This window comes from Bufo bufo, chromosome 3 (assembly GCF_905171765.1).
Source record: "Bufo bufo chromosome 3, aBufBuf1.1, whole genome shotgun sequence".
In the NCBI taxonomy this organism is placed as follows: Eukaryota; Metazoa; Chordata; class Amphibia; order Anura; family Bufonidae; genus Bufo; species Bufo bufo.
The window spans coordinates 481,551,532-481,578,894 of NC_053391.1; the positions used below are offsets into that span (position 1 = coordinate 481,551,532).

Sequence of the window (27,363 nt, forward strand, 5' to 3'; positions counted from 1 at the left end):
GTTCACAGGAAATCTCGGCTCACGCGAGATGACGCGTACATGCGTCGCTGAGCGCAGGGCTGCCGCCTCCGGCCCGCAATCCTGCGTTAGGCGGTCCAGAGGCGGTTAAGTAGACTAGGTGGCAAATCTACATTTTCTCATAGTTTGTTTCAAATCCTTACTGTCAAACAAATGAAAATGGCCCAGACTTACTAAGGGGCCTGCACCTTTAAAATCTGTCATTTTAAAAAAAAAATTGTTATGTATAGCGGCAGTGATACCGACCATTTTTGTAATATACTTTATAATGCTCCTCTGTCTTCTGTTTACTTAACTGTGGAAACGTGCTCACACTGACTGCTGCTGCTCTCACTGCCTCTCTCTACATACTCATATATAGATATATGTGGAGAAATGCAGTGACATCAGCAGCAGTCAGTGTGGAGCATGTCTCCATAGTTATAGGGGTTATCCAACCCCTATAATGCCTCCGTAAATGCTCAGGCCCTTCACACAGATTGTACTTGCCTCACTCCCTGGCACCCGTGTCAATCCTGATGCCCACACAGCCTCCGCTGCATCTCCCTATCACGTGGATGAAAACAGGGGGTTGTGGGGAGGCATTATAGGGGTTGGATAAAGTATATTACAAAAATGGTCAGTATCACTGCCCCTACACATTACAAAAATAAAAGAATGACAGTTACACGTTAATAAATTTGGCACAAAACTGTGTTTTAGATCCTACATTCACAAGACTTATCCTTTTATGCAGAAGTTCCCAAATTAGTGCTGTAAATATAAGAAACTTGGGCAAGCTGTTTCCACTGAGGCACAAACACAATTACTATTCTTAACGGGCAGCACGGTGGCTCAGTGGCCCTGGGTTAGAAACCGACCAAGGACAACATCTGCGTGGAGTTTGTATGTTCTCCCCGTGTTTGCGTGGGTTTCCTCTGAGTACTCCAGTTTCCTGCCACACTCCAAAGACATACTGTTGGAGACTTAGATTGTGAGCCCCATTGGGGACAAAGTGATGCTAATGTCTGTAAAGCGCTGTGGAATATGTCAGCGCTATATAAGTGTGTATTATAATAATAATAACCCCGTCCACATAGATTTATGGCTTGATTGTTTGTGTTATAAATAAAGGAAGGAAATATAATAGTGCTTCATAAGATTAAGTTAAAATGAGAGCTGTACTGATGAGAACAAAATTTTAGTATACTGTATACTATTACATTTCTATTGATAGTGTATTTTTCTTTTTTAGTAAACAAATATTTCCATAAAAAAAAATGGCAAAACAATTCCATATTTTATTTGTTTGAAATGCACGACTACAGATGGAAAAATAGTGACAAATTAATGGCAAACAATGTAATAGACATCAATAGGAAAATGACAAACCACAGGTTCACACAATGTTTTAAAATGCACCCAATACAGACATGCACCGACCTACAGTTTATCCATAAAACTGTAAGGTTCATGGTGCAATGCTAAAATCATCTACACAAATAATGCAGAATTAGGGCCTTTTTACACAACCCAATGTGAGGCCATAACAACTGCCAACAAATTGATCAGCCTTTACAAAGGCTGATGCAAACTACATGGGGAAAAACAATTGCAGACATGAGTGTTGACTCCTCATACAGTTACAGCATATCCCCTGTTTATATCGATTAATATATTTTATAAAAGATCCGATCAGCTGCCAAACAAGTGTTTGTTGGATGTTTAAATGGGCCAATCATCACATGAATGAACATTCATTCCCAATAATCAGATCTATTTTCCTGATTCCTATGGAATTAGCTATTGTCACCAAACAAGCGAAGGAATTACTGCTTGGCTACAAAGCTACTGTATTACTACATACATATATGTATACCAGGATAAAACGAATGCACCCGTCAAGTTAAAAAGGGTTTCTACAGAGAGTCAAGTGCCATGACAGCCCCAAAACAGTCTTTAAAAAAAGCTCACATGGAAACCATGCTGAAGTGGTAGAGACTGGCAGCCATTACTTGTGCCATGTATCAATATGCACAATCAAACAGTCACTACTAAAGTGAGTGACAGATTTTATTACCATGTGTTTTGCAAAGCAATTGCCCAATATTATACACACAGACACATTTGCTTGGGGAATAGAACAAAATTTTAATCCTCAATAGAGAGTCTTGCAGTTAACTGGAAATTCTAAAACCTGTTACAGGAAACCAATGCAGTGTTTGCAGTACCTCACATGCACTGGCTTGGAAGCAAGGCTCCTAGAAACAGTATATGTTGTAGTATTTTATCGTTCATATCAATAGCACTTTTTATACATTAATAAAATACACATTATCAAACTGACCTGTGCAAGTTCGCTCTGTAGCTAAATAAATACACAATTCACTATAACATCATACATAAGGCTGGGTGCATGTGAAATATAGACCATGTCTGTGTTCTTGACACAAATTAAAGCTTAAGATTCTCCTGAAAAAAGTGCTCACAAGAAAAAAATTAAAAAAAGTCACTTGCATACAGAGGAAATAAATACTATAATTAAGAAATCCATTCAGTTGTGTTCTAAAGCTACAAGAGTGTAGCAACTCTTAACAGTCCTGACTAGTGTAAAACATTGTAGTAAAAAGATAGAAAGAAGTGCATATCATACAGAAAGTTCATCAGAACAAGACGTTCACCTCTGACTGCTAGGATTCACATAATAGTCAAAGTAAGGATGGTCACCTGAGAACTACCACCTCCATCTGGAAATCGTTTACTTATTGTACACTAGCTAGAAAATATTTCCTGCATGAAAAGACAGCAGATGTACATAGTATCATCAGGGTAGAGGTTTGCTAACAGTCCATAGACATCACATTATATCTTTGTCAGCTGTTATATGTGCCTCCTTTTGGGCTGCTGATCCAGTTTTCGTTTCAGCAGATTATAGTTCTCCTTGGTTCCAGAGGCAGAAGGATCTAACTTCATGGAAATTTCATAGTATTTCTTGGCCAAGTCGAGACGTCCCCAGCGATGGTATAGCACAGCTAAAATATATACAGGGTACAATAGTCAATGTATTAGAAAGAGTGAATGCAAAACTAAAATCAAATGGCAAAATTTCACTCATTGAATGGCTATTCCAGCCTTAAAGGGGTTGTCCGGGTTCAGAGCTGAACCTGGACATACCTCCATTTTCACCCAGGCAGCCCCCCTGACTTGAGCATCGTATATTGTGAACAAAACAGCCCTTGCCCTGCGTGATCAAGCGCAGGGCAAGGGAGTGCATCGCAGTATGAGATGATCTTATACTTGCATCAGGTGTGCTGCCTGGGTGAAAATATGGGTATGTCTGGGCTCTGAACCCGGACAACCCCTTTAAAGTGCTTTTCCATCTTATTTTTTTTTTATTTATGGAAACGGTCGAGGGGGTGTACAGGACATCACCACTGCAGCCAAAAGGGAAGAGGAAGGAGTGGCAGCACTGGGTTGGGGGGGGGGGGGGGGGGGGGGGCGCTAAGGGGGCTGGCAAGGTAAGGTAGGCTACTTTCACACTAGCGTTTTGGTTTCCGTTTGTGAGATCTATTCAGGGCTCTCACAAGCGGTCCAAAACGGAGCAGTTTTGCTTTAATGCATTCTGAATGGAAAAGGATCCGCTCAGAATGCATCAGTTTGCCTCAGATCAGTCTCCATTCCGCTCTGGAGGCGGACACCAAAACGCTGTCTGCAGTGTTTTCCTGTTCGCCTGACGAAAATGAGCCAAACGGATTCGTCCTGGCACACAATGTAATTCAATGGGGACGGATCCGTTTTCTCTGACACAATAGAAAACGGATCCGTCTCCCATTGACTTTCAATGGAGTTCATGACGGATCCGTCTTGGCTATGACGACGGATGCATACGGTTGTATTATTGTAACGGATCCGTTTTTGCAGATCCATGACGGATCCGCCCCAAACACAAGTGTGAAAGTAGTCTAATGTGTAAATCGCCTATCCACTCTATAGGTCATAAAACTTAAGACGGGTTTGGGGTCTGACCACGAGACCCCACTGATCACTAGAATGAGGGGGACACCGGCTGTGTCTAGTTGGAATTTGAATGGCAAGGTGGCCCAAATATATGCGCTGCTGATCCATTCAAAGTCTATGGCACTGATGGAACACGGTGGAGCAGAGATTAAAATGGAGCATTTGGCATTACTACAGGGAGTGCAGAATTATTAGGCAAGTTGTATTTTTGAGGATTAATTTTATTATTGAACAACAACCATGTTCTCAATGAACCCAAAAAACTCATTAATATCAAAGCTGAATATTTTTGGAAGTAGTTTTTTGTTTGTTTTTAGTTTTAGCTATTTTAGGGGGATATCTGTGTGTGCAGGTGACTATTACTGTGCATAATTATTAGGCAACTTAACAAAAAACAAATATATACCCATTTCAATTATTTATTTTTACCAGTGAAACCAATATAACATCTCAACATTCACAAATATACATTTCTGACATTCAAAAACAAAACAAAAACAAATCAGTGACCAATATAGCCACCTTTCTTTGCAAGGACACTCAAAAGCCTGCCATCCATGGATTCTGTCAGTGTTTTGATCGGTTCACCATCAACATTGCGTGCAGCAGCAACCACAGCCTCCCAGACACTGTTCAGAGAGGTGTACTGTTTTCCCTCCTTGTAAATCTCACATTTGATGATGGACCACAGGTTCTCAATGGGGTTCAGATCAGGTGAACAAGGAGGCCATGTCATTAGATTTTCTTCTTTTATACCCTTTCTTGCCAGACACGCTGTGGAGTACTTGGACGCGTGTGATGGAGCATTGTCCTGCATGAAAATCATGTTTTTCTTGAAGGATGCAGACTTCTTCCTGTACCACTGCTTGAAGAAGGTGTCTTCCAGAAACTGGCAGTAGGACTGGGAGTTGAGCTTGACTCCATCCTCAACCCGAAAAAGGCCCCACAAGCTCATCTTTGATGATACCAGCCCAAACCAGTACTCCACCTCCACCTTGCTGGCGTCTGAGTCGGACTGGAGCTCTCTGCCCTTTACCAATCCAGCCACGGGCCCATCCATCTGGCCCATCAAGACTCACTCTCATTTCATCAGTCTTGAGATATTTCTTGGCCCAGTCTTGACGTTTCAGCTTATGTGTCTTGTTCAGTGGTGGTCGTCTTTCAGCCTTTCTTACCTTGGCCATGTCTCTGAGTATTGCACACCTTGTGCTTTTGGGCACTCCAGTGATGTTGCAGCTCTGAAATAATGCCAAACTGGTGGCAAGTGGCATCTTGGCAGCAGCACGCTTGACTTTTCTCAGTTCATGGGCAGTTATTTTGCGCCTTGGTTTTTCCACACGCTTCTTGCGACCCCGTTGACTATTTTGAATGAAACGCTTGATTGTTCGATGATCACGCTTCAGAAACTTTGCAATTTTAAGAGTGCTGCATCCCTCTGCAAGATATCTCACTATTTTTGACTTTTCTGAGCCTGTCAAGTCCTTCTTTTGACCCATTTTGCCAAAGGAAAGGAAGTTGCCTAATAATTATGCACACCTAATATAGGGTGTTGATGTCATTAGACCACACCCCTTCTCATTACAGAGATGCACATCACCTAATATGCTTAATTGGTAGTAGGCTTTCGAGCCTATACAGCTTGGAGTAAGACAACATGCATAAAGAGGATTATGTGGTCAAAATACTCATTTGCCTAATAATTCTGCACGCAGTGTATATCTTTTTTTGATCTATGAGGAACCGACTAGAAATATAAAAAAATAAATAAAATTAACACATAAGATACCCCCAATAGACATAATATTGTATTATGGACAAATGTCTTTTTTCGGCCTTTGTACTATGTTACTAAAATTATGGTTTACAATGATGGACACAAAAGTCTATTTTTATGTAACACTACATAATTATGAGAAAAATTAACCAGACTGTAAACAAGCAAGTTTTTGCTTTTTTTTTTGTCTACAAGCTTAAAATTTTTTAAACTGTGTATGAAAATATACCACAAAAATTAAAACAAAAAAAAAGACAAACTGACATAAATTTGAATAAACAGAAAATAACTAAAATGAATGAACCAGAAAAAAAAGAATGAACACTGTCTGTTTTTTTTATTTTTATTTATTCTTGTCACAAATGGCATTTGGTCCAATTTTATTTTCAGTGGAATGATCTGTGATATTCAAGTTCCCTGATACAATGCTGAAATCAAGGTATGATGAATGCTGAGAAGCCCAGTGTGTATGTAGTCTAATGAGATGTACTACATGGACTGCTGTGCTAGACAGCTTCAATTAAGAGTGCTATTCAAACACAGCTGCAGTGCAGATCTGTAGTCAGCCGCCCTCCTCCTGTATGTTATACTGTAGGCCGCATCAGACATGATCTCATTCTACCTGGAGCAGACACCGACCTGGATGGGCACACTGCTTTTAGGAATAATCTCTCTATATGCTATACAAGAATTTGGAAAGAAATCAATTCTTACCACTATGAAAGGATTTTGGATGTGCAGTCTCATCACATGCTTATCATATCCATAATTCTGACACTTATCTGGATATAATAATGGTCTTTAGCCCCTCTAATCCTAGCTGGATATTCTTTCACTGTCCTGCGTTATCAGTGCAGCTAAAGGAAATGTTATTAATGAATTAAATAAACAGCTACTGAAGAAAAAGGTATTATTATTAGAAAATGTCCAAAAGTGGTAAATAACTTAGAAATCAATATGTTTGATATACGGTATCTGTATGAAGTATGCAGAATATGCACCCAGTTCACACTACTGCTTTAGTAATACAAAGCAGTGTATATTCTACCATAGAAAAATACATGAAATATGTAATAAGCAGAGTTAATCATCTCATCAACGGCTCAAAAAAATCATTTGATTGACCTAAGGAGCATCTGTGTTTAGCCAGGTCCACTTGCTCCACAATGCTCTTGCCTTTCATGAGCATTTTAACTCAGCGTGTCCTGAAAACTTTGACAGAATTGTGCTGTAAGAAAGAGCAGGACTCAAAGGGGCTCTTTACATTTTTTAATTCTATTCATGCAGTTCCTAAACAAAGAGCCTGCACAAGGAGGCCTTTACAGTGCTAACAGTCATCTCCTCATAATGGAAAGGCTTCACTCCGATAGGTGGGCCTTTTGTCCACACGTATTTTTGATTGAAATTGATTTTACCCTTTTCAATTACTACACAGTGAGAATAGACTGTTAAACATATGCCTTTTGACGTTTCATTCTTGACATTGTTTGATAATTAATTTTCCACTCCGTCAATAGGAAAATATCTCACTGTATATGGGTGGACAGTGTGACAGTTTATTCCGTTTTAAAATGTAAATGACCGACTCGGAAAAGCTCTTACCCAAATTGCCGTGATAACTTGCCGATGAGGGGTTGGCTTCAATGGCTCGAAGGAACAGACCTTCAGACTCCTGAAATAAAACAATGGAAAACCTGAACAGTTTGTCAGACAAAAAGAAATAATTTTTTTTTAATAAACTTTGATGATGGAGGCAAATCTACAGTTTCTGCTAAATATAGATTGTGAGCAATGTCTATCCCAGCAGAAAGAGAAGGTGTGAAATGCTGCATGAGCATTTACGTAGATATCTAATATAGATTTAGTAATCAGTGGATACACACAATGAAACCATACCCGACGGACAACAAAAGAACACTGCCCTCATGTGGTCAAAGTGTCAGACAGAGATAAAGAGAAATCCGTGCAGTGCACTTCATACCATAAAACAGATCACAAAATATGTACAAGAAACTCACAACTTATTGACTACTTATAGACACATCAGTATGCAGCCAGGAGTATTCAGGGCACAATATTTTACAGACAAACCTTGTATTTTTGTGCTTTTCCAAGCACATTGGCAAGTGAAAATGAAATCGAATGATCTTGTGGTAACAGTTTTAATGCCTCCCTTCCAATAGCTTCCGCTTGAGCTAAATTGCCTAGGAGAAAAGTAGAGAACATGAAAACTGGTGTTAAAACAGGTTTCAAGACCCCAGATAAAATGAAAATAAATTTAATACTTATGAAAATGCCACAAATGCATATTTTCTCTATGCAGGAAACGGGTGGTGTAATTAGATGCTGTGCTAATGGAGTTTGTCATTTATTATGGGCTCAATCAGTTTGTCTTTTTCCTTAAAGTAAATCTCTCACCTATGTATTTTTTAGTCCGATAGATTTTTTTTGTTTTATTTACTGTACATGATTATGGGGAGAGCAATTTTGCCTGAATGTTCTGCTCCATTGATAACAGTTTAACCTCCTATCAGACACATTAAAGTTGGAAAATGTTACTTTTTTATTGTAGATTTTTAATATGCGTCTAAAGTAAATCTTGTTGGCGCACACCTCAGGGGAGACAATTGCATTTTTAACCCCTTATTGACAATTAATTTTAGCCTTAAGGAACAGTAACATTTTCGCCTTCGAGTTCCAGCAGTCATAACTTTTTAATTTTATTTTTTTATTTTGCGGGATTCGTTGTAGGTTTTTCAGGAACCATTTTGGGGTATATATATATATATATATATATATATATATATTGTATTAAATAACTTATTTTATTTTTAGGGGGAAAGATAAAATAAAAACATTAACATTATTTAGTGGAATTTATTTACTGTGGATTGCAGGGTGGTCGTAACCATGAAAACAAGAAGTGTATAATGTGATGGAAAAATGAGTCTAGCCAGCAAAGGAGGCAAAATGGACAATCACAATACATGCGTACCTTTTATTAACTTTATCTATATGATAAATGCCATTTGCTAAAGTGAGACAACCCCTTTAAGACTATGTTGTGCCATTCCTTTATTATTCCTTCTAGAAGTTATGAATTAATTACTAGAAGTTTGTAATAAAGGACCAGATGGGTGTTAGCAGTTTGGGGGGTGTCCCTGTACAGCCTGACACTATCCAATCAGTGCTGCCAGATTACGCTCGCTTGCTGGTCCCACTGAAATGAATAGGTAATTACGCCGTGCAGCCACTGCAAGTGAGACAACATGCAGTGTAATCTTAAAAAGGAAGCAGCATCTGCACAAGTGCCGCCTACTTTTCAAATAGTTGATGGGGGGGGGGGTGTTACTGGAGTCGGGCCCCCGCAGATCTGATATTAATGATTAATCCTGAGGATAGGTCATCAATATAAACCCCCTGCACACCCCTTTAAGTGCACATTGATGTACTGCTACAAGGTTGTAGGTCCGATTGGCTCGTCAACACATTAGTACCCCTGCAGGTCGCCACATTTGAACAAGGATCTATCTACAATGCACCAAGTAAAAATAAACTGAAACCTAATATAAAATAACAGTAAGGAAAGCAAGGTGCTGAATTATACATTTACTGAAAACATAACCAATGCTAATCCATGGTGGTGCATGACTGTAAACAGAATCTGAACCACCTTAACAAGATTACAGAAGGTCTTTCTACTTGTTCCATGCTTGTGTTTTTTTTTTTGCAGACATTTTAATGAAAGCTAAACCCTGAAAAACCATAGCACAAATACATTTAAAGCGGTTGTCTCACCTCATCAAATGGACCTAATATTGGTTAAGACATCAATATGTTACTTAAAGGGGTTGTCCGGGTTCAGAGCTGAACCCGGACATACCTCCATTTTCACCCAGGCAGTCCCCCTGACTTTAGCATTGGAGCAGTTCATGCTCCGATGCTCTCATTTGCCCAGCGCTAAATCGCACAGGGCAAAGGCATTTTTTTTGGGAGATCCAGTGACGTACCGTGGGGTTGCCAGGAAGCCCGGCGATGTCACCGGCACTGATGGGCGGGATTTCGCGCTGCCCTAGCCAGTAAAACGGCTAGGACAGCGCTGAAGCCTGCCCATCAGAGCCGGTGACGTCACCGAACACACTGCCGGGTGGAAGTTTCCGCCCGGCAGTGTGTTATGATAAACAAAAGAGCCCTTGCCCTGCGCGATCTAGCGCAGGGCAAGGGAGCGCATCGGAGCACGAGATGCTCCGAAGCTAGCCTCAGGGGGACTGCCTGGGTGAAAATAAGGGTATGTCCGGGTTCAGCTCTGAACCCTGACAACCCCTTTAACAATATAGTCCATTTGTCCAAATTGCCTCCTTTTCTGTTTATTCCTTTTATCCATCCCTAAAGATTACTTGTTGGCTGTACTTGCTCACCGTTACTGGCTTGTTGGATCTCTTGGAATCCACTGTTTTAGCATTACCCAAATAGCTCACCTATATTATCAAGAAGTATGATCATGTTATTCCAAGCTAAACTGTGCTGAGGCTTTAGAAAGGTGGCATTTCTCCAAGCATTCAGCGCATCCATATGTCGGTTTAAATCTGCATACTGGAATCAAACAAGAAGAGAGAATATTGAAGAATATTTTATATACATAGAATGCCAAAAAGTTAACCACAATGAAAACTCATCTGTTTGTTGGTTTATACTTTGTATGTCTGTGGACCCACTTTATAAGAGCCTGTAGAGGCTAATACTTAGTAGATTTGTGTTGTAGTACTTTTGCATCTATTCAAAGAGATTACCTAAGATTATTTTTTTAAATCTGCAGGAACATCAGAAAAGTTAATAAAAAAAAAAATATATATATATATATAAAAATACTCCACACATGGGGGTAGGGCTCTTGGGAGAAAGGGAACCCCCTCCCTCTGTCTAACTATTCATATGCTGCAGCTACTATTGACCATGGCATCAGAGGGGTTACACTTCTGGGATCTGAGTCATCCCCTATTCTGGACTCTGCAGTTTGATAACACAGCTGACATCATAACTGGCATCCACTGTGCCATAGAGCAGTGTTTCCCAACCAGTGTGCCTCCAGCTGTTGCAAAACTACAACTCCCAGCATGCCCGCACAGCCAAAGGCTGTCCGGGCATGCTGGGAGTTGTAGTTTTGCAACAGCTGGAGGCACACTGGTTGGGAAACACTGCCATAGAGAATTGTTAAGGTGCTCAAAAGAGCTAAAATCAGTGGAGCAACGTGCAAATATGACGCCCGCTCGCACATACAGTGGGCATCATGGCCGGCGGGTCTCCGCTGTTTCAAACAGACCCACGGTTAATGGCCGCAACTGGCAATAATGCCAATCACAGTCATTAAAGCCTTTAGATGCATCCTATGTGGCCAATGAGGATGCCGGTAATTGATTTCAATACGCTGGGTCTCTCTGAAGAGACCCAGGGAATTAAAGCTGCAATACTTATTTTGGCCAGCAGGTGGCAGGCCAACATAAGAAATGAGCAATTCTGTACAAATAATGGGTCTAAAAGAGGCTAAAATAAGAGCTTCAAAATCATTAAAAAAAATATAAATATATAAATTTAAAATCACCGCCCTTTCCGTAGAATAAAGAAATACACAAATAAATAAAAACAACATGGCCATCACAGTATCCGAAAATGTCCGTACTATTAAAATATAAAAATATTTTTTCAATATGGCTAATGGAAAAAAAGGTCAAAATGACCAAAACCCCCCCCCCCCCAAAAAAAAATGTAGTAAAAGGTGATCAAAAAGTCACACACACTCCAAAATGGTATCAATAATAACTACAGATTGTCCCGCAAAAAATAAGCCCCCGCACAGCTCAGTAGATACAACAAAAAAATAATAATAATAAAGTTATGGGGGTCAAAATATTTTTTCAAAGTTTACATTTATTTTTACGCTATTTAGACATACATAAAAAACTATACATATGTGGTATCGTTGTAATTGTACTGACTCAGAGAATGAAGGGCATAGGTCATGGTGTTCCCTTTGCGGCAATACTTTTTTTTCCCCACTTTCCACTACATTGCATGCTATATTAAATGGTGGCAATAGAAAGTGCAACTCATCCAGCAAAAAATAAGCTCTCATACAGCTATGTTAACGGAAAAATAAAAAGGTTATGGCGCAAGTAAGAAAAATGAAGACGCAAAAACATAAAAACCTCCAGTATCCTAAGGGTTAAAGAACTTTATAAAGGCCAATGGGAAGTCAGTACCCTTGCATTATGAAGGTAGCACATTCCCCTGTCAGCTGATTGCCAGCACGAACATGTCTGCCAATTATCAGGAACAATTACTTGTTTTTGATAACTGACCCAATAATCTACCTGTGTGAAAGGGTCTTTAGTATAAAATTTTCTGCTTATTCCATTATATTTGGGGACTTCTATCAATCTCAGATCAATATTTTACTTATGGTTTTCTCTAAGTATTTCAAACCATAACAACATAGTTTTGTCAGTTTCTTCACAAATACAGTGTCATAAGATGTGCCTTAACCCCTTAAGGACCTGCGCCGTAAATGTATGGCGCAGATGCCCGTGACTTAAGGACCAGCACCCGCGGCATGGGTCTGGCAGTCACTGATAGCCGGACCACTGCTGCATGCGTCGTCATCGGTGAAATCACCGATGCCGGCGTATTAACCCTTGATGTGCCGCGGTCATCGCTGACCGTGACATGTGCGATGTCCCTGAGGGGATCGGAGCTTCCATCGGGTCCCCGCGCTGCTGTGACGGGGACCAGATGACGGAGAAGGCAGCCCGGTGCCTTCCTTAGGCATCGTGGCTGCCTTCCGGGAGAGCCTGTGAGATCCAGCCCCCTGGATCTCACAGGCAAACAGGCTGGGTTCACACTTGAGCGTTTTACAGCGCGTTCAAACGCGCTGTAAAACGCTCAACACATGAAAACCAATGCTTCCCTATGGCTCTGGCTCTCACTTGAGCGTTTTACAGCGCGTTTGAACGCGCTGAAAAACGCCCTACGCTCAAAAAAGTTCTTGAGCTTCTTTGGAGCGTTTTGTCGCGTGTTTGTGTGATTGACAGCAGTGTCCTATGGCCGCAAACGCGCGTAATACGCGCGTTGACTATGGACAAAAACGTGCGTTAAACGCGCATATCAAATACGCTCAAGTGTGAACCCAGCCTAAGTGTATTACAGTCTGTAATACACTTACAGCCAATGCATCACAAGACAGAAGTATTGTGATGCATTGTAAAGGTGATCAGACCCCCAAAAGTCAAAAAAGGGTCCTTTTCCCCAAAATAAAAGTAAAATAAAAATAAAATTTAAAAATAGGGGGGGGGGGGGGAGGAAGAAAAGTAGACATTTTTAGGTATCGCCGCGTCCCTATCGACCGGCTCTATAAAAATATCACATGACAACCCTTCAAATGAACACCATAAAATTTAAAAAGCTACAATTTTTTTTGGGGTCACCTTACACCACAAAGTGCAACACCAAGCGATCAAAAATGCGTATGCCCCCCAAAATAGTACCAATATAACCATCACCTGCAAAAAAATTATATCCTACCTAAGACAATCGCCCAAAAAAAAAAAAAATTATGGCTCTCAAACTTGACACTAAAAAATACTGGTTTAGTTTACCGTTAATCCTTTTCCAGGAGTCCGACATGACAGCACCCATGGAGGTTGTCCTATTGGTCTCTGTAGGGACAGGAAGCGAGAGAGATTAAAAGGCACCTCCCCACCCCACTCTCCAGTGTTTATCCAAATTACTACACCGGATAGGATCCAACTCTTTTAATTAATAACAATGTTACATTCACATTGCCATCAAGGTTGGAACCAATATACCAGGTAGGGTAATATGGGGTGCTGTCATGTTGGACTCCTGGAAAAGGATTTACCGGTAAACTAAACCAGTATTTCCAGGACGTTCCTCCATGACAGCACCCATGGAGAACTAACAACTTAATTTTCTAGGGGAGGGGGGGGGGGGGGGGGACGGGGACCACTGCCTGCAGGACTTTCCGCCCGAAGGCCAAGTCCTGGCTGGCCATCAAATCTAGTCTGTAATGTCTGGCAAAAGTCCGGAAGCTAGACCAGGTTGCAGCCTTGCAAATCTGATCAACCGTGGCATCTGCCTTCTCTGCCCAGGAAGTTGCCATGGCTCTAGTAGAATGCACCTTCAGATTTAAAGGACAGGTCTTCTCCTGAAGTCTGTACGCTTCTTTAATAGTTTCTTTAATCCACCGTGCCAACATCTGTTTTGAAGCTTTCATGCCTTTATTTTTCCCACCAAACTGGATAAATAGATTATTTGATTTTCTCCAGGTACTTGTTCTGTCAAGATAGGCTAGAATCGTTATTCTAACATCCAGGCACTGGAATCTTTCCTCCTGTATATTTTTGGGAGAGGCACAAAACGAAGGGTGTGTTAGCACTTGCTGGATCTAACTTCAGGATTATGCGATCATCCAAAATCCTCAAGTATGGTTCTTTATTAGATAATGCCTGAATTTCTCCTATCCTGCGAGCTGTGGTTATAGCCAAGAGGAATACTGCCTTGAAGGAGTGAAATTTTTCAGATATATGTTCGATTGGCTCAAATGGGGGATCACAAACTTTCCAAGACTATATTTAGACTCCAAGGAGGAATAGATTGTCTCAAAATGGGTCTCATCCTAGATACTGCCTTTAGGAAACTCCTAATCCACCACTAAGGGTGTATCTAAAATACAGCTGAGTGCCGAGACCTGGACTCTAAGCGTGCTAGGTTTTAGCCCTGCATCAAACCCCTCCTGAAGGAATTCTAATATGCAACCCACCGAAGGAGACCTGGTATTCGCCTGATTTTGCGATAACCAGGCAGAAAATTTCTTCCATATTTTATTATATATTGCTTTTGTGACAGGTTTGCGGCACCCTTGTAGCGTTGAGATTACCTTATCCGAAAGACCTCTGTTTCTTAAGGTTTGCCTCTAAGGATCCAGGCTGTTAAATTCAGTCTGTCCAGATTGGGATGTAAAAGCGGCCCCTGCGACAGGAGATCCTGTCTTTTTGGAAGGGGCATCGGTTCCTTGATGGACATCATCTTCAAAACCGAAAACCAGGCTCTTTTGGGCTAGGCTGGTGCCACCAAAATCAGCGTAGTTGCACTTGATCTCAACTTCTTCAGCATTATCGGGATGAGGGGAAGTGGAGGAAATGCATAAGCTAGACTCATGTCCCATTTTTGGGATAGAGCATCTACCGCCATTGGTCTCCCTCCTGGGTCTAGTGAGAAGAAACAGTCCAGCTGAGTATTTTGGCTTGACGCAAACAGATCCACCTGCGGATTCCACCATTCCTGACAAATCTTTTGAAACACTTCCTTGTTTAATTTCCACTCCCCGGTTCGACTCTGTGCCGGCTGAGAAAGTCTGCTGTGGAGTTGAGGGTCCCTTTCAGGTGCCTAGCTGTAATGGATAAGACCCTCTCTTCTGCCCACTCGAAGATCAGATCCGCCAGACTCTGAAGTTGAGGGTTCTTTGACCCTCGCTGCCGTTTTATGTAGCAGACTGTCGTCATATTGTCTGACAAGACTCTGACATGATGATCCTTGAGGAGATGTTCTGCGGCTTTCAAAGATTCCCAAACTGCTTTCAGCTCCCTGTAGTTTGAGAATCTTAGGGCACCAACTACTGGACCTTCTGCCCTGAAAGAATTGGTCCTTTAAATGAGCCCCCCCAACCCTGGCTGCTTGCGTCTGTAGTTATTATTTTGAGAGGCATCGTATTCCAGGAGACACCTTTTGACAGGTTTTCTGCTACCAACCACCAGGAGAGGGAGTCTACTGCTCTGTTTGAGAGAGCTATCCTGGAGTTTAGAAATCCTTGTCCCAGGTAGAGAGGACCTCTCTCTGGAGTATTCTTGAATGGAATTGGGCCCACGGTACGGTCGCGATGCACTAGGTCATTAGGCCCAGAATCTGCATGGCCTCTCTCAGAGTCCGCTTTTCTTTTAATTTGAAAGCGTTTATTTTCTCTCTTATATTGATCTGTTTGTCCTGAGGAAGGAAAGAATGTTAAACTACCGAGTTTAAGAGAGTTCCCAGGAACTTTTTCTTTGTTGCGGGTTGTAAATCCGATTTTTTTGTGATTTATCTTCCATTCCAGCTCTGTGAGCAAAGACAGAGTCTTTCTTTTGTGATTCTCCAACTCCTGCTCTGAATCTGCTACAAGTAGAAAGTCGCCTAGATATGGTATTATAGTCACCCGCCTTTGTCTTAGATAGGCCACAATCTGTCACTACCTTTGTGAAGATACGGGGGGCTGACGACATCCCAAATGGTAGACACTGAAATTGATAATGCATTATTTTCCCTCCTTTCTTGATCGCGAATCTCAAGTACTGCTGAAACTGATGGTGAATGGCCCCCGGCGCCGCCCCCCCCCCCCCCCTTCTGAACCAGACTAGAACTTGCCGCCTGGATTTCCTCCTTCACAATCACTCTTAAATCTGATAAAAGTTATGACTGTTCTTCTCTGAGAATTTTCGCCAGACAGTCACTACATAAAGATTTCTTATAGGACTCGGGCATCTTCTTTGAACAGATGGCACACCTTCTTGCTTTCTTTTTTGAGTATCCCAGAGACTTAGCTGTCGAGTCTCTCTCTCCCTACAAGGAAGAGGAGAGAGCCTCATTAGCGTCTAACTGAACTGAATAAGGGTGATATCCAAGCCCCCCGAGGGAACTTACATGACCCTGGACAGGGATGTCTGTACTAGCCTGCATAGACAACATCTGGACCTCCATGACTCAGACTGACACCAGCTGATATCACATTTATATCTTACCTGGTCCGTCCCTGTCGCCGTGCAGCTCCGCCTCCCCTCTTTCTGGGGGGGGGGGGGGGGACTCATTCCAAAGAAGAGTCAACGCCCTCAATACGAGACCGCCGTCCCGGTCTCCCACATTACCTGGGCACCGCCATCTTCTTCCGACCATGTGATCCAACTTCCGGTCACATGGTCTTCCGCCCGCACGCCGTCAGGAGGAGCGCAGGGGCCACAGCCGAGCCCAGAGCTCCCAAACCGGAGAAGCAGCCTCGGCCCCCCCCCCCCCGATACAGCGGCAGAAGGTACAGGGGTATCTGGGCAAGCTAGGGGACCTCTACCCAGAGAGGTGCTAGCCACTAGGCCACCAAAACCTGAAGAGGAGAGGCAGAACCCCCCGACCAGATTCAGCCTACCTCCTTTTCCCTAGAGCAGGGAACAAAAAAATCTCTCTGCTCCTATCCTTGTAGAGACAGGAAGAACACTGAAGAGTGGGGTGGGGAGGTGCCATTTAATCTCTCTCACTTCCTGTCCCTACAGAGACCAATAGGACAACCTCCATGGGTACTGTCATGGAGGGACGTCCTGTAAATTTTTTTTTTGCTTTTAAAAATGCTGTTATTGTGTAAAACTTAGGGCTCATGCACACGACCATGCAGTTTTTTACGTTCCGCAAAAAAAACGGATGCCACTCGTGTGCCTTCCGCAATTTGCGGAACGGAACAGGAGGCCCATTATAGAAATGCCTATTCTTGTCCGCAAAACGGACAAGAATAGGACAGGACTCATAATTTTTGCGGGGCCACGGAACGGAGCAACGGATGCGGACAGCACACAGTGCTGTCTGCATCTTTTGCGGACCCATTGAAATGAATGGTTCCGTATATGGAATCAAAATACGGCCGTTATACAGAACGCTAAAAACGTTCATGTGCATGAACCCTTAAGTATATAAAAAAAAAAAGTATACATATTAGGTATCACCGTGTCCGTTACAACCTGCTCTATAAAACTCACTGTGTCAGTTACAACCTGCTGTATAAAAATACCACATGACCTAACCCTTCAGATGAACACCGTAAAAAAATAAAAACAGTCTCAAATAAGTCAAGCCATTTATGGTCACCTTACATCACAAAAAGTGTAATAGCAAGCAATCAAAAAGTTATATGCACCCCAAAATAGTGCCAATCTAAGTCACCTCATCCCGCAAAAATGGTATCCTACCTAAAACAATAGCCCAAAACATAAAAAAATTATGGCTCTCAGAATATGGACACACTAAAACATGATTTTTTTTTTGTTTCAAAAATGATAGTGTAAAACTTAAATAAAAATAAAAAGTATACATATTAGGTATCGCCACGTCCGTAAGAACCTGTTCTATAAAAATATCACATGATCTAACCCCTCAGGTGAACTCTTAACGGTGTTAAAAAAAACAATTTTTTTTGTCACCTTACATCACAAAGTTTAATAGCAAGCAATCAAAAAGTCATATACACCCTAAAATAGTACCCGTCATCTCATCCCGAAAAAAAAGAACCCCTACACAAAGACAGTTGCCCAAAAAATAAAATAAAATAAACTACGGCTTTCAGAAGGTGGAGACACAAAAAAAATATTTGGTATTGTCGCGTCCGTAACAACCTTCTCTATAAAAAATACCACATGATCTAACCTGTCAGATGAACGTTGTAAATAACAAAAAAAATTAAAACAGCTATTTTTTGTTACCTTGCCTCACATAAAGTGTAATATAACCCTAAAATAGCACCAACAAAACTGGCAAAAATGGATTGAAATGGAAAATCTGCCAAAAGAGTGAAATTCGGAAATGTCATCTCTATTTTCTATTAATTCTTGTGGAACACCTAAAGGATTAACAAGGTTTGTAAAATCAGTTTTGAATACCTTGAGGGGTGTAGTTTCTAAAATGGGGTCATTTTTGGGTGGTTTCTATTATGTAAGCCTCACAAAGTGACTTCAGACCTGAACTGGTCCTTAAAAAGTGCGTTTTGGAAATTCTGAAAAATTTCAAGATTTGCTTCTAAACTTCTAAGCCAGGGATGGCCATCCTGAGGCTCTCCAGCTGTTGCAAAACTACAACTCCCAGCATGCCCACACTGCCTACAGCTATTAGCTTACAGCATGGCATGGTGGGAGTTGTAGTTTTGCAACAGCTGGAGAGCCTCAGGTTGGCCATCCCTGTTCTAAGCCTTCTAACAGCCCCAAAAAATTAAATTGCAATCACAAAATGAACCAAACATGAAGTAGACATATGGGGAATGCAAAGTAATAACTATTTTTGGAGGTATTACTATCCAAAAGTAGAGAAATTGAAATTTGCTAATTTTTCAAAATTTTTGGTAAATTTGGTATTTCTTTATAAATAAAAAAATAAATAATTTGGACTCAATTTTACCACTGTCATGAAGTACAATATGTAACGAGAAAATCTCAGAATGGCCTGGATAAGTAAAAGCATTTTAAAGTTATCACCACATAAAGATGGTCCTTAAAGGGAACCTGTCACCGGGATTTTGGGTATAGAGCTGAGGACATGGGTTCCTAGATTGCCGCTAGCACATCCGCAATACCCAGTCCCCATAGCTCTGGGTGCTTTTATTGTGTAAAAAAAACGATTTGATACATATGCAAATTAACCTGAGATGAGTCAGAGCTTGAAAACATGACTCTTCTCTGGTCACACAAGTAAGATATGACTCTTATGTTAATTAGCATAAAAGGCAGGAAGTACAAAATGCATAATACTTATTGAATTTGTCTGCAAATGAAATTAAAAGTGTCATTTATATGTTTAGGGAAACACAATGAACATTTAGAAACGCTCAGTGAGGGTAGCATAGTAGAGGTGACAGGTTCCCTTTAAGGTGAAATATGGCAGGGTCCTTAAGGGGTTAAACTGAATATATAAACAAACGCTTTCCTCTTCTAATGAAGATGATTTCTGAATGTACAGTGATAAGCTTCATCTAGCAATGTTACATTCACACTCACTACCTTTTTCTCAAAAATTATAAAATTAGGATTCAACAATCTAACACTGCTCACAGCACGTTTGGCATACCTGTATAACAACTGTTAGAAAGTGCAGTTGACTAAAAAAAAATAAAAAATATTCAAAGGTTTCTAGCATTTGTGAGCACACATTTAGGCTACATGCACACGAACGTTGTTTGTTTCCGTGTCCGTTCCGTTTTTTTTTTGCGGATAGGATGCGGACCCATTTATTTTAATGGGTCAGCAAAAAATGCAGACAGCACACAGTCCTATTCTTGTCCATTTTAGGCATTGTTACAATGGATCCGCAAAATAAATGGATGGCAAACGGAAGTCATCATTTTTTTTTTTTGCGGACCACAAAACACATACGGTCGTGTGCATGTAGCCTAAGTGGCATTTTTTCCAATGTTTTCTTTCAACAAATAAATTGTTAACATATGTCGCAAACACAACTGAAATGTAAAACTAAAGAGCAGTAAAGTTCTGTACTTTGACCCATTATTACTGCTATTCTAGCAGAACTTTTGCAACTAAGGAATTTTAGTATGATTAAATACTAAACCTTTGTACTAGACACTACACTTGGAGTAACAACCTTCCTGAATAAAAAGTAACCAACTACAGACATGACTTAACTCATTGTCTTTAATAGTCCTGGTTAACTATCATTTTTTCTGCCAGTTAAAGGGGATGTGTCATCAGAAAATGACCTGCTGTTTAAATCACTTTTTTGTTTAACATATTTTTAAATAATTTTTGATGATGTTATTTTTTAATTTTCCATGTCACTTTCTATACTTTTTTACACTTTTTAACTAAAACAAAAAAATCTTTCAGTTTTCCCACTGGCCACCATGTCTAATAATTGGCGCCACTTCTTGATTTGTATAGATTACTTTACTGCAGTTAACTCATTCTAATCCTGCCTGTAATTATATCACCTCTGTGTATAGATAAGACAGGATCCACCATCCACAATAGGCGATTGTCAAAGCTTATCTATTCTTTCCTTGTACAATAACGTTTGTCACAGAGCATGACCAGAAAACTCTCCCATGTAAGTCAATAGGGTCCCCTCCTGTCCATTGTGTCTATGGGCCATGGGGCAATTTTTTTTAATGCTTTGTAAATGCTGTTAAGAACAGCTCATGCAAGATGGCCGCCCCCATAATCATGTTCAGTAAAAAATAAATCTATCATCACAAAATAAAAACGGATTAAAAAAAGGAGATGTGTTTTAACTGGCAGAAAAAAAAAGTGATTGTTTTTATTTTCTAATAGACAGTAGGGGACCTCACTGACTTCTATTGAATAGTTTTCTAGGCATGCCCTGATCTGTGCAGAGGTCGGGAGGGAGTAGATAATCTTCTCTATCACCTTCTCTATTGTGAATTGAGGATCCTGTGTTATCTGTAGAGTGTAGAAAGGTGATATCTGTCATTCTATTCCTGCCTATAATGAAAAGTAGATAACTGCAGTTAAGTGATCTGTATTCCATGTGTCAAGCCACTCATGAGTCAGAGAAACATCAGAGAAGTCTTATCTGGGCTAAGGAGAAAAAGGACTGGGCTGTTGCTCAGTGGTCCAAAGACCTGTTTTCAGATGAAAGTACATTTTGCATTTAATTTGGAAATCAGGGACCCAGAGTCTGGAGGAAGAGTATTGAGTGAATACACTGTACATACTTTTGATTAGGCCAACATTTCTGTATTAAAAATATATTTTTTTGTTGGTCTATAATATTTTGCTTTTCTGAGATATTAACGTTTGGGTTCCCATTAACTGCAAGCCATAGTCATAAACATTAAAAGAAATAAACACCATGAATAGATCACTATGAATTGAATTAATGAAATAAACGTTTTGATGATATTTTAATTTATTGAGATGCACCTGTATACAGTCCTACAAAGAGATGGAGTACTTATAAAATTGAACCACAGAATCTTTTTTGTGGCCAGTTGTCTGCATCATGTCATAAGGCTACCTGCACACGGTGTGGATTTCTATGCAAAAAATTCACATGATAGTTTTTTGTGCAATTTTTTGTGTGGTTTTTCTGGGTATTTCAACAACCTCATTGAAGTCTATGGGGAAAAACCACAATATATCAGCTCTGAAGTAGCACAAACAATTGACAGGCTTTGGATTTTAAAAGTTACACTGCAGTTTCTACTCCCTGTGTAGATTTGGCAAATATTCACTTTACTAGTACTGTATTATGCTGCAGCCATACACAAAAATCTGTGCGGAATACACACCATGTGCACAGAAATAGCATAGCTTGCTGTGATACGCTATTTCTGTAGCTTCCATGTACCGCAATGGAAGCTACTGACACACAAAGCGTTGTGTTGCTCCATTGCTTCCCAGTCGGCTGGTGGTCGGGACTGTTTCATCTTGCCTTAGTATTAGAAAGATGAGACAACTCCTTTAAATCTAGTACAGCCTTCTAACTAGATGACATTATTTGACCCCCTCCAAAAAGTGGTAACGTAAAGCACTACCTTTAAGAAAAAAAACAAAAAACTGGAGAACCACAAAGAGCGAGGCAAGAATACTTTATGTTAAAAGGAGGATATATGCAGAGATATTTTTGCTGGCATGTATTCATGTTGATACATATGTAAACTATGTACACCATTAGATGAAATGTGGACATGATAAATGTATGAAAATTGAAATGAATAAAAACAGTTTAAACATAAAAGGAGGATATATAATTGGCACACATTTCAATGGCACCAGAGGTTGGCATAGACATTAGAATACTATGGAGGTGACACTGTCAAAGCTTACCTGCCGTTCAGGTGACTTTTCAGAATAAGCTGTTGTGTTTGTATAGGCGGAATAATAGTGTATCTGACTGTTACGTGACTTGCATCTTGCATTTATCAGTTTCTCTTCTGAAGGCCCCACTTCTAATTGTCAATTTTTGCTAAGCTTAGTTCCAGACTGAGACAGGCTGCTATGATGTCTCCTATACACGTCACCCACAGAGAAGAGGAGATCCTGCTCCTCTATCCCTCTGTAGCAAATCCCAAGCAGCAGTACTGAACAGTGTAGCTGTGACTACAGCACTGGGGTGAGATAAATAGAACACTTACTAGAAGATGCAGCAGTGTCTGTGCGTGTGCGCGCCTAGACTTCTATGGGAAGTAGCTATAACCTAATCCCTGGTAATCTGATGCTCCATTTTCATATTTGCCTCAGTGAAGATGGAATTTACCAGTAAACAGAGTGAATGAATGATAATTATAGGCAGCTTTCTGCAGACTAGCAAATACATTTTAAAATTTCAGTAGCCTAAATACTGTAATTTTGCCTGGAAATAGCAATTGTAATGGCAGAAGACACTTACCAGTCGCCCCAGGTTGTAGTAACAATCTGGATATTTTTTTCTGTATTTGATAGCAGTTAAATAGCTTTTTTCAGCCTCTTCAAACCGTTTAAGACTGTTCTGTACAATACCCAAGTTCATCCATGCAGCCGAAAAATCTGATCTACAGCAGGAATATATGAATACAATTAAATAAAGGGCCCATGGGCTGAGAATTTTTATTATGCACTGGTTTACCCTGTTCAACTTACTGGATTGACACCGCTCGCGATAACAGTTCCTCTGCCTCGTAGAGTTCATCTTTTTCTTTAAGTATGTTGCCAAGATTATTCATTGCATGTACATATTTTGGATTTAACCTGGAAATTTGAAATATTACATACCACAGTCAGCCTGCATTTAATTCATGCAAATTTGCTATGCAAGTCTGTGATATTACAGCTAAGAATTCACCAGCTCAACAGGAACAATCTGAATAATGAGTGGACGGGGCCTGCGATATCATATTGCGGCACAAAATACCACAGTGCATCACAAAATACTTTCCCAGAAGCGGTCCTCCTGCGGTGGCCAGCGCCAGCTGCCACGTTCTGTCCTCCTACTTTAGTTGCCTCAGGATGGCAATACAGTTGCATTCTGTTGCCAGAATAGTGTGCCAGTACAACTATGGACTTTTTCTCACCGCGTTCACAGTCCAGTTTAACTTGTGTTCTTATGTTGAAAGAGCGGTGTGAGGGGTTTTCTTTTTGAGATGACCTATAGTTTTCATTGTTAAACATTTTGGGGTAACTTTTTAACTCTTAATTGTTTCGCTAACTTTATTCTGCAGGTCAGTTATGGCAAACAATATATGCATTTTTAAATGTTTAACCACTTTTTGCACAAAGAAAATCACTTTATAGGATGGGCCCTTACTGAGGCACAATAGCAGTTTTTTTTTTACTCTTCAAATGTATTTTCCCTTTTTTAAACACTTAAAATTTTTGCATGTTACTTTACTTAATAGTCCCAGAAGGGAACTTGAACATGTGATCATTTAGTCACATAATACACTGCATAAACTTATGTGATGCAGTGTATTATGTCTGCCTATCTGAAGAATACTAACAGGCAACCGGTTAGAGTCGTTAGACCATGCCTCTTGCTTCCAATACTTCACAGACCCAGAGGCCACTATTAGCAGCAGTCAGCACCTTACAACCACATCAGAGAAGATGGAAGACTGGTGTTACAGAGTGAGCCCGATACCTGTTTCTAACTGCTTAGATGCTGCGGACACTACTGACTGTACACAGGAACAGTGCTAGCTCCAGTTCCTCGACGATGCAGCTGGAGCCTGGCTGAAAATTGCAGCTGGCTCCTGCAGCTGATGGCACATGCACAGCTGCCTACACCATTCTAGAGAGGTGCGAGAAGTTAGTCCTCACTACAACATGAATTTATGTTGTGGTGCAAGAAGAGTTTAAGATAGAGACAAAATAAATAAAGGAATAAAAATAATAATAATCAGTGTAATCACTATTATTTTCCAACTGCAGATTTATTTTACTATACATCAGGCAGGCCCAACCTGCGGCCCTCCAGCTGTTGCAAAACTACAACTCCCAGCATGCCCGAACATCCTAACGCGGGGCATTGTGGGAGTTGTTTTACAACAGCTGGAGCGCTGCAGGTTGAGCATGCCTGCTCTATATTATATTTTATGATTAGAGTGCAGACATCTTGCCTCAGAAATATGCTTTATAGCAGCCACATCGCCTATAGGCACCTGTGGTCTGGAGATTACTTATTAATTTCTATGGGACAGTGTTCTTGGCTTACTGTGACCTGTTTAGTGGTCACTGGACAAAGAGGATATAATACACTGCTCAAAAAAATAAAGGGAACACAAAAATAACACATCCTAGATCTGAGTTAATTAAATATTCTTCTGAAATACTTTGTTCTTTACATAGTTGAATGTGCCGACAACAAAAATCACACAAAAATTTAAAAATGGAAATCAAATTTTTCAACCCATGGAGGTCTGGATTTTGAGTCACATGTGCTCAGTGTGAACCTGCTTTCATCTGTGAAGAACACAGGGCGCCAGTGGCGAATTTGCCAATCTTGGTGTTCTCTGGCAAATGCCAAACGTCCTGCACGGTGTTGGGCTGTAAGCACAACCCCCACCTGTGGACGTCGGGCCCTCATATCACCCTCACGGAGTCTGTTTCTGACCGTTTGAGCAGACACATGCACATTTGTGGCCTGCTGGAGGTCATTTTGCAGGGCTCTGGCAGTGCTCCTCCTGTTCCTCCTTGCACAAAGGAGGAGGTAGCGGTCCTGCTGCTGGGTTGTTGCCCTTCTACGGCCTCCTCCACGTCTCCTGACTGGCCTGTCTCCTGGTAGCGCCTCCATGCTCTGGACACTACGCTGACAGACACAGCAAACCTTCTTGCCACAGCTCGCATTGATGTGCCATCCTGGATAAGCTGCAATACCTGAGCCACTTGTGTAGGTTGTAGACTCCGTCTCATGCTACCACTAGAGTGAAAGCACCGCCAGCATTCAAAAGTGACCAAAACATCAGCCAGGAAGCATAGGAACTGAGAAGTGGTCTGTGGTCACCACCTGCAGAACCACTCCTTTATTGGGGGTGTCTTGCTAATTGCCTATAATTTCCACCTGTTGTCTATCCATTTGCACAACAGCATGTGAAATTGATTGTCACTCAGTGTTGCTTCCTAAGTGGATAGTTTAATTTCACAGAAGTGTGATTGACTTGGAGTTACATTGTGTTTAAGTGTTCTCTTTATTTTTTTGAGCAGTGTATATATATATTATATTATATCCTATTTGTGTTAGGGGCTCATGACAGTACAGAATAAAATACCATAATGAACGTAGGATGGTATAAAATGGCAAGTCAGTTGTGGTGTGCTGGAACCGACGATGAGGTAGGCCTGAGAAAGAAGAGGGCTTACCAAGAAAAAGAAAATAATTAAAAGGAAAATAATGTTAATGTGGTGGGAGGGTCATTCAACGCTGACCTCGAATGGTATGGAGCCAGGTAAGGGGTGTCCCTTAAATAGGCTAGGAGTAAATAACGAGCCCCTCCCACAATCACAGGCCAGCTGGCCTTAATACTTGTGTTAGGGGCTCATGATAGTACAGAGTAAAATACCATAATGAACGTAGGATGGTATAAAATGGCAAGTCGGTTGTGGTGTGCCAGAACAGACGATGAGGTAGGCCTGAGAAAGAAGAGGGCAAAAATTTAATAATCAAATTTATTACAAACGACCAATACAAATACACATATCAACCAGACAGGTCTTTGAATGCATTTCTTAATTCTTGTACTGGGTTTGGTATGTAGCGTGAGTAAGCGGATGATTTCCAGCGCCCCAGTGCTTTAATAACATGAACTGGAATGTTAACACTGGAGGCTGCTCCTATGCGGAAGGAGTGACCCGAGTAGTTAGCTGGGTTGAGGCCCAGCTGAGTGAGTAAATACCTGACGTAGGTCATGAAGGTCGTAGTGGTGAGTACCGAACCTTGTAAAATGAATAATGGTTGTGATGGTAATGAGTTATGATGCTGTATGTATGCATCGAGAATCTTGACGGGGCACCACCTATTGTGCGTAGGATAGTATGTTACTTCTACTGGTGCCTGCTGACTGGTCTTGGAATGAGGCAGAGTCAGGATGTAATGATCCATGTGTTTTGTTAAGTGGGAACAGAGGAGAATAGGAGTAGATTGTGTGGTGTTGGTCGTAGTGAATTCTCTAGGCCTTAGGAATCCATAGAAAGCTATGTACATAGCTGAGTTGATGACAGAATGCGTGTTGATGTCGAAAGGTTTTAAATCAAGCAGGTTAGACAATGCTTTGAAAATATGGTTGTCTATAGGTAGCCTGTGATGTACGTGTGGGTTCAGATCTCTGAATGCCCCTGAGGATAGTCTTAATCTGGTGAGAGGCCATGAAACTTGTGTTGTTTGGTTGTAGGGTAAGCATAGGATGTTGAATGCCTGTTAAATAAAGTTTAATGGTGTCGTATGACATCTTAAATTTAAGGTGGCAAAAAGAAGCGAAACCCAACAATGATGTCATGAGAAATGGTTGCATGATTTATTTAAAGCAACAGACACAACAAAGAATGGGTTAAAAACATTGTATACAATGGATCCGGGCCATGTGAACTGAACATATGCACATGCCCCCCTAACTCACCACAAAAGCATGAACATTCCCCCACATATACAAATGAACAGCAGATAAAAGTACATGCAATCCATCAACATAAAGAAATGGAGAGCTATAATACTTATCATTTAGAATGGCATAGTGGGGGTATGCGTGGTGGTCAGGAAACAAGCCCAACACGTATCGCCAGGCT

At 40.9% G+C, this 27,363-nt stretch overlaps 1 protein-coding gene across 2 annotated transcripts in view; it reads right to left on the bottom strand.

Annotated features, from left to right (window-relative positions):
- Positions 1 to 1,064: 1,064 nt before the first annotated feature.
- The window catches only part of TMTC4 (transmembrane O-mannosyltransferase targeting cadherins 4), a 163,854-nt gene continuing 137,555 nt past the window's right edge, over positions 1,065 to 27,363 (bottom strand). For both annotated transcript variants that reach the window (XM_040425259.1, XM_040425258.1), the window contains 6 exons: positions 23,230 to 23,337; positions 23,000 to 23,141; positions 10,267 to 10,381; positions 7,880 to 7,992; positions 7,391 to 7,460; positions 1,065 to 3,029 (listed from right to left, as the gene is read on the bottom strand). In XM_040425259.1, the coding sequence (XP_040281193.1) occupies positions 2,878 to 3,029; positions 7,391 to 7,460; positions 7,880 to 7,992; positions 10,267 to 10,381; positions 23,000 to 23,141; positions 23,230 to 23,337 (700 nt within the window). In that variant the 3' untranslated portion in view covers positions 1,065 to 2,877. The remainder of the gene's footprint in view (positions 3,030 to 7,390; positions 7,461 to 7,879; positions 7,993 to 10,266; positions 10,382 to 22,999; positions 23,142 to 23,229; positions 23,338 to 27,363) is intronic.